At 37.5% G+C, this 6,000-nt stretch overlaps 2 protein-coding genes across 5 annotated transcripts; both read left to right on the top strand.

Moving 5' to 3' along the window:
* On the top strand, window positions 1–2,168 carry LOC110858443 (protein cbp-1). 2 transcript variants are annotated; one of them, XM_035858751.1, is made up of 4 exons: window positions 1–446; window positions 590–731; window positions 858–1,183; window positions 1,294–2,168. In XM_035858751.1, exons 3-4 carry the CDS (start codon window positions 878–880, stop codon window positions 1,606–1,608), a joined length of 621 nt encoding a protein of 206 aa, XP_035714644.1. In that variant the 5' UTR covers window positions 1–446; window positions 590–731; window positions 858–877; the 3' UTR covers window positions 1,609–2,168. The 2 variants fall into 2 exon arrangements, with proteins under 2 accessions (XP_035714644.1, XP_021962918.1); XM_022107226.2 differs by having other exon boundaries at window positions 1–731.
* Window positions 2,169–3,749: 1,581 nt separating this feature from the next.
* Window positions 3,750–5,993, top strand: LOC110858356 (COP9 signalosome complex subunit 5). Of its 3 annotated transcripts, none has more exons than XM_022107102.2 (8): window positions 3,750–3,859; window positions 3,921–4,127; window positions 4,227–4,335; window positions 4,405–4,519; window positions 4,865–4,875; window positions 4,956–5,150; window positions 5,267–5,464; window positions 5,561–5,848. In XM_022107102.2, exons 2-8 carry the CDS (start codon window positions 3,952–3,954, stop codon window positions 5,846–5,848), a joined length of 1,092 nt encoding a protein of 363 aa, XP_021962794.1. In that variant the 5' UTR covers window positions 3,750–3,859; window positions 3,921–3,951. The 3 variants fall into 3 exon arrangements, with proteins under 3 accessions (XP_021962794.1, XP_035714591.1, XP_035714592.1); XM_035858698.1 differs by having other exon boundaries at window positions 3,789–3,859; window positions 3,912–4,127; XM_035858699.1 differs by lacking the exon at window positions 3,750–3,859 and having other exon boundaries at window positions 3,952–4,127; window positions 5,561–5,993.
* The last annotated feature ends 7 nt before the right edge of the window (window positions 5,994–6,000 follow it).

The raw sequence follows: 6,000 nt of genomic DNA, 5'->3' as shown, positions 1-6,000 counted from the left end.
ATTGAACGAGTGAGGTCTGTGCATTAAGCGAAATCCACTTCTCGCAAGAAACGCATGCAAAATTGGCCATCGATGTGCACAGCCCATCGTACGACGTACTACGTGATGACTAGAGCAAAGCCAACGATTGGGTCGAACCGAGGAGAGACCTTCAAATACGATACGCACACACTTTTGCATTCACTGCTGCACTTGCCTTGGTGTCACACGTTTTGTCTCGTGCAATCCGGCTGGACCGTGTCGTTGTATATCAAGCTGCTAAAGCTACACGCACTTCCAGACTGTTTACAGTTTCCTATCAAACCAAAAGAATAAAAGGGTTCATAGTGCCCAGTCATCCCGTCATTCTTCAAAAATCGTGGAAGGAATAAGTGCAAGTACGAGTGAGTTTTTTTACAATTGGAGTTTATCGAAGCGATACCCGACCCCATAAAGTTGAAAAACTGGTGAGCAAGATTATAAGTCAAAAATAAATAACAACAAGCAAAAGATTCTCAAGTGCTCGACGTTTTGCATCAATTTTGATGTTTTAATAGTGATTTAGTAAATTATTGAAATTTACAAGTGCGAAATGTATTCGGATTGGTAGAATCGTGCTGAGTGGAGAGGAGGAAAGTTGAGACGGTGATATTCTGCCTGTTGAGAAAAGTGAGACACTTTGAGCCGTGAGCGTGAGAGACAGTGAGTGAGGGATCTCCGAGGATTGTACTACAATTCCAGTAAATCAATAGGTGAGAGTCTCACCGTGAGACAGTTATTAGTGAAACTTGAGACAAATCCGCTGCGAATCTTGCTTATTGATGCGCTTGATAAGAAATGCAATTTTGATATGAGACTAATAATAACTCATTGGTCAGATTTCTGAATTTCGTTCACCATGAAGCCATTGGGATCACCATGTCTTCACAAGTCCAATTTGAAGGCGCTGATCAGACCTCCTGCGACCAGGGAGTTGCAATCGTCTCGTGTCCACGACCTAACCGCTTCAGTATCCGCAACGGTGGCGCCGATGCCACCACGCGTTGCACCCCAACATCCTGTGAGTGGGGGTGGCACGCTGTCGGACCAATCCGTAGAGCAGAAACGACTCCTGATACGGAAACAATTAGTCATTCTGCTCCACGCGATTGTGTGTCGACGTCGAGATCTCCTTAACACGACTCGTGATACATCCTCGTCTCAGGTAATAATTAAAACATGGGTCACATGATATTGCATTACCAATCACCACCGGAGTGTATAATACCCAAGCGACAATTATTCTAATGAGATGATTTATTTGTTATTGTTCAGCCGTGCAACGTCCCTTTCTGCGGACTCATGAAGACTGTTCAACTGCATTTAAACTCCTGTAAAGCTGGAAGAACTTGCCCACAAACCCACTGCGCCTCGTCAAGACAGATTTTAATTCACTGGAAATACTGTGTGAAAGCAGAGTGTCCAGTTTGTGTGTCTCTGCGAAAAGTCGTTCCAACCAGTTTGTTACAAATATTCCCAAATCCCCTCTGCCGAGCTGAAATCATGCAAAGAATCGCGAGGCAGCAGCAAAATGCAAGTCATTCTGAAGAAGACGATGCTGTTCCGGAACTTATGGAGAGTGAAGAATGATCGTCACACCAAAATTCGTTTTTTTTGTCGCAAACGTTTGTCACTACTAGTTTGAAAAGTTTTCTTATAAAAAGTGCTTTAAAATTGACTTGTCCAAGTAACAAATTCGATATATTGCATTCAATTGTTGATAAAATTTGTGAGTATTAGTTTACGTAATTTTTGAAATCGTCAAATATTTAGATGATTGCATTTTTTATAAACAAGCCAAATTGTGCGTTTCCTATCAAACGTTGTCTACGTCGGAAACGAGATCAACTCGCAGTCGTTGGTGGATTGAGAAAGCATACAAACAGAATGATAATGACGTTAATCATGAAACTAGTGTTTGTCCAAAAATCGCTTTTAATGCAATTTTAAACGCAGTCAGTGATTTATGGACAGTTAATTCATCAACAATTTGGGAATGTAGAAGAGAAATATACACTTTATTGGAGAGAGAAAGCAATGATCTGATTTATTATATTTTAATTACATATTTATGCCTATAACCCATGATTCAAATGTTTCGTTGTTAACATTATATGAGATAAATAAAATATTAGTTTCGCACACATTAAGATAACTGATTGTCTTATGCATTACAAAGAAACGTTTACCAGCGTTGTTGCGTCATACTTTTCATACGACTTTTCATCTGACGCAAACATCAGCATATAAACGGTGAGCCGCATGCTGAAATTGTACTGTTTCATGCGACGTATACAAAGAAAGCTGAAAAAGAAAAAACATGTATTCGGTGAAAGCTTTGAGATACGTTATGACTTAAAATGTATCATTTTCCCCTCGTACGTTTAACATCTAATTAACTATGAGCAAACTTTAATATGGAAAACGTTTCTGTCTCCCCAACGCGTAATTTTAATTTAGGTTGGATTCCAACCTAAATGCTTTGAGAGCCTCACTTTTACAGACGCCTGCATATATTGACCCATTGAATTATTGCCTAATCTCGTGGGTACATAACTAAATCCTGCTTCGTTTTCCAATCTAACACGAGGTAAAACTTCATGAATTTCATCAACCAGCAACGATTTTAAGATTTATGTTTATGCCTATGCATAGCAAGTTTCCCATTCATGGCACCTATGCAAAATTCCAAAGTCGCCAATACCAATACAATCCCACATTGCCGAGAACGTTTACTGTTAATGCAAATAATTGAATAGTTTGGTTTTATAATAATCAATCAACGTAGATCAGTGCTCTAACATTAACATTTTATTTCGTTTCGTTTCAGCGATTAACTCATTTATTAAATATAAAACTGTCAGTTAAACTTGTACTGTGGTATTTGTATAATAACCTAAGTATGATGGACGTCATAAGCTTGCCACATAAAACCTGATACGTTTTCAATTATTAATTAATTTTGGATTAATTTTGATTGACCTTTCAATACGAATGTTGAAATCTTGTTATATAAAAAGCACTACTTATCCTCTCATGACTCTCAAGTTGCTTCCTATAAAACCTAGAAAGCAAGTTGAATAGAGTTTCTAGGTAAATAATTTATCTGTGATCGCCTTTTGTACCACAGTTAACACGACATGATTTCTCTTCATCTCACTGCTTATATGCCTACTTCTTAATGAACGGATTCAAGAAACCATGTAGTGATCCTTTATGTTTGACATATTCATACCGGAAATTACATTTGCATAACCCTTTAAACTGTAACGACGACAATAGTCGTTTTATAAGAAATGGTTTAATTCGGGAGTACGACAAAAGTCGTCCTAAAAAATCGTGGTCATGGCGCGGAAGGACGACAATTGTCGTTTCTAGGAGGTCATTGATTTTCACCATTTTCTCTCCGCGACCTAAAATTTGTTGCAATTTTGAGGTATTTCTCCTATGCCAACACAAGGCTAAATTTGAAGATTTTCTTCCCAAAAATTTGGATATTTCCCTATACAACTCAATGTTAAATTTTTGATTTTTCAGTTTTTCTAGTTTTATTAAAAACTCCTAATTTCTCCTCCCGCGCCATGACCACAACATAATTATAGTGTCCCCGATTTAATGCATTTTCTTGTCATCAATCATACACGTTAAAGGGTTAAATACTGGAGAAAGCAAAGCATGCGTTCATCTGGAGAAAGTTATAGAGGAGCAGAGGTATATACCTCTGCTCGTGGTAGCATTGAGTGGAAAATGTGTTTTGGTGGAGCCGCGAGCTGTTGACGTTCAATATTTCTCTCGGTTTGCAGATCTTTTCGACGACTCACTTCATTTAAGGAACAGTTTGGTAATTGCCTTCTGATTTAAATTAATAATATAACGACACTGATTTCATTTAGTGGTTTCAGATACACAACAGAGTAAAGCAAACGTTGCGACATGGCGAGTGGAGGCAATGGGACGGGTACGGCCGGTGGAGATTCTCAAGCCACGATAGCACAACGGACTTGGGAGCTGTCGAATAATATCGAAACAATTTCAGCAGTCGACGAAATTTATCACTATGACCGGCAGCAACAGCAGGACATTCTCACCACCAAGCCATGGGAAAGAGAGTATAACATTCCACACTTAATTACGCATTATTATAAGCAATAGTTGTCTTCAGAATCAAAAAGTCTGATCATCAAATTTATCCAAACTGTTGTTTGTAGTCCGCATTTCTTCAAAGACATCAAAATATCAGCTCTGGCATTGTTGAAAATGGTAATGCATTCTCGGTCTGGAGGAACCTTGGAAGTTATGGGACTACTTCTTGGAAAAGTAAAACATACATTTAAAATAGTGATTTCAACAATTGGAAAATATAACGACTAATGATTACTAACGTAGGTTGATGGTAACTCGATGATTGTGATGGACTCATTTGCTCTTCCAGTAGAAGGGACTGAAACTCGGGTGAACGCCCAAGCTCAAGCATACGAGTACATGACGGCTTATATTGAAGGTACCGTGTAGATAACTTTAAATTTATTATAAGTACTCGCACAATAACTGTCATTAATATATAAAACATTAGAAAAATGTATTCTTAAAAGTGGTGCATTTAATTGACTTCATAACCGCTAAGAAATTTTAACATATTTCTTCTGTCTGCGCGATCCCCCAAAGCCAGTAATGTTTAAATCCTCATATTTATAATAGTCTTCTACCGTTTTATGATTGTACTAGTTATTGATTTTTAAGAATAGAATAGGAAATGGAGCTTCCTTCCAAAGTTGAGAGTTTATTTGCGCGTCTTGAGTGCACAATAATAAATTAATAACTAATTATAATGTCTTTATTTTTGCAGCTGCCAAGCAGGTAAGTGACACAAAATATATGCATTATATTTATATGATTCAGTGTACTAAAAAAATAATATTGACTTTATTCAACGAAAGGTTGGCCGAATGGAGAATGCAATAGGATGGTATCATTCACATCCGGGTTATGGATGTTGGCTATCTGGAATTGATGTTTCCACTCAGTTGTTGAATCAAAGCTACCAGGAACCATTTGTCGCCATTGTGGTGGATCCTACAAGAACTATTTCTGCAGGGAAGGTGTGTCTTGGAGCATTTAGGACATATCCTAAGGTAATTCTTTAATCATACTCTAATTCAATAATTCATAATGAATTGAATCAAACGACCAAAACAACGAAATAAGATTCGACCACAATTGCAACATTCGTTTGGTGACAATTTTTCAGGGCTACAAACCTCCAAGTGAGGAAGTGTCGGAGTATCAGACCATTCCATTGAATAAAATTGAAGACTTTGGGGTCCACTGCAAGCAATACTATTCACTGGATGTAACATATTTCAAGTCTTCTCTGGATCGTAGACTTTTAGATTCCTTGTGGAATAAGTATTGGGTTAACACTTTGAGCTCGACCAGCCTTCTCACGGTGAGCGACAGCGTTATTCAACTATAATGTCGAAGTATTGATATAATTTCAAACTTGTGAGGGTGTCATATAAATATTTCCTTATTCTGTCCTTAGAATGCAGAATATACTACGGGTCAAATATTCGACTTGTCTGAAAAATTAGAACAGTCTGAAAATTCCTTGGGACGGAGTGGTATAATTATTGGAAGCGACCCTCATGAGAAGAAAGGCGAAGATAAATTGGCGAAAGCAACGAAAGACTCGTGCAAAACAACCATTGAAGTTATTCATGGACTGATGACACAAATTATCAAAAGCCGGCTTTTCAACGATGTTTCGTGTCAGAACAATAGGAGCCCGGCTAGTGAGGCTATCGATGTTGTGATGGAAAATCCTTCTTAAAAAGTAATTGATGCAGAACATACTGATTTATAAGCATACAATTAGTTATTTTTAATGCATTTAATCCAAACAGCCTGGGGTTAATATTTATATGCATTGTTTATACTTCATACCACATAAATAAATAAAAATATGTAAAAATATACTTATGT

Source organism: Folsomia candida, unplaced genomic scaffold, assembly GCF_002217175.1.
Source record: "Folsomia candida strain VU population unplaced genomic scaffold, ASM221717v1 Fcan01_Sc021, whole genome shotgun sequence".
NCBI lineage: Eukaryota > Metazoa > Arthropoda > Collembola > Entomobryomorpha > Isotomidae > Folsomia > Folsomia candida.
The sequence above is the reverse complement of the archived record's forward strand: the minus strand, read 5'-3'. Positions and strand labels throughout refer to the sequence as shown.

What these genes read in the sequence shown, in the direction of transcription:
- LOC110858443 (XM_035858751.1), top strand. Translation starts at nt 878, where the DNA reads ATGAAGCCATTGGGATCACCATGTCTTCACAAGTCCAATTTGAAGGCG. An exon ending in GTGATACATCCTCGTCTCAG is followed by an intron (nt 1,184 to 1,293) that starts GTAATAATTAAA and finishes GTTATTGTTCAG; the next exon opens with CCGTGCAACGTCCCTTTCTG.
- LOC110858356 (XM_035858699.1), top strand. Translation starts at nt 3,952, where the DNA reads ATGGCGAGTGGAGGCAATGGGACGGGTACGGCCGGTGGAGATTCTCAA. An exon ending in ACCAAGCCATGGGAAAGAGA is followed by an intron (nt 4,128 to 4,226) that starts GTATAACATTCC and finishes TGTTGTTTGTAG; the next exon opens with TCCGCATTTCTTCAAAGACA. An exon ending in GCTCGACCAGCCTTCTCACG is followed by an intron (nt 5,465 to 5,560) that starts GTGAGCGACAGC and finishes TTCTGTCCTTAG; the next exon opens with AATGCAGAATATACTACGGG.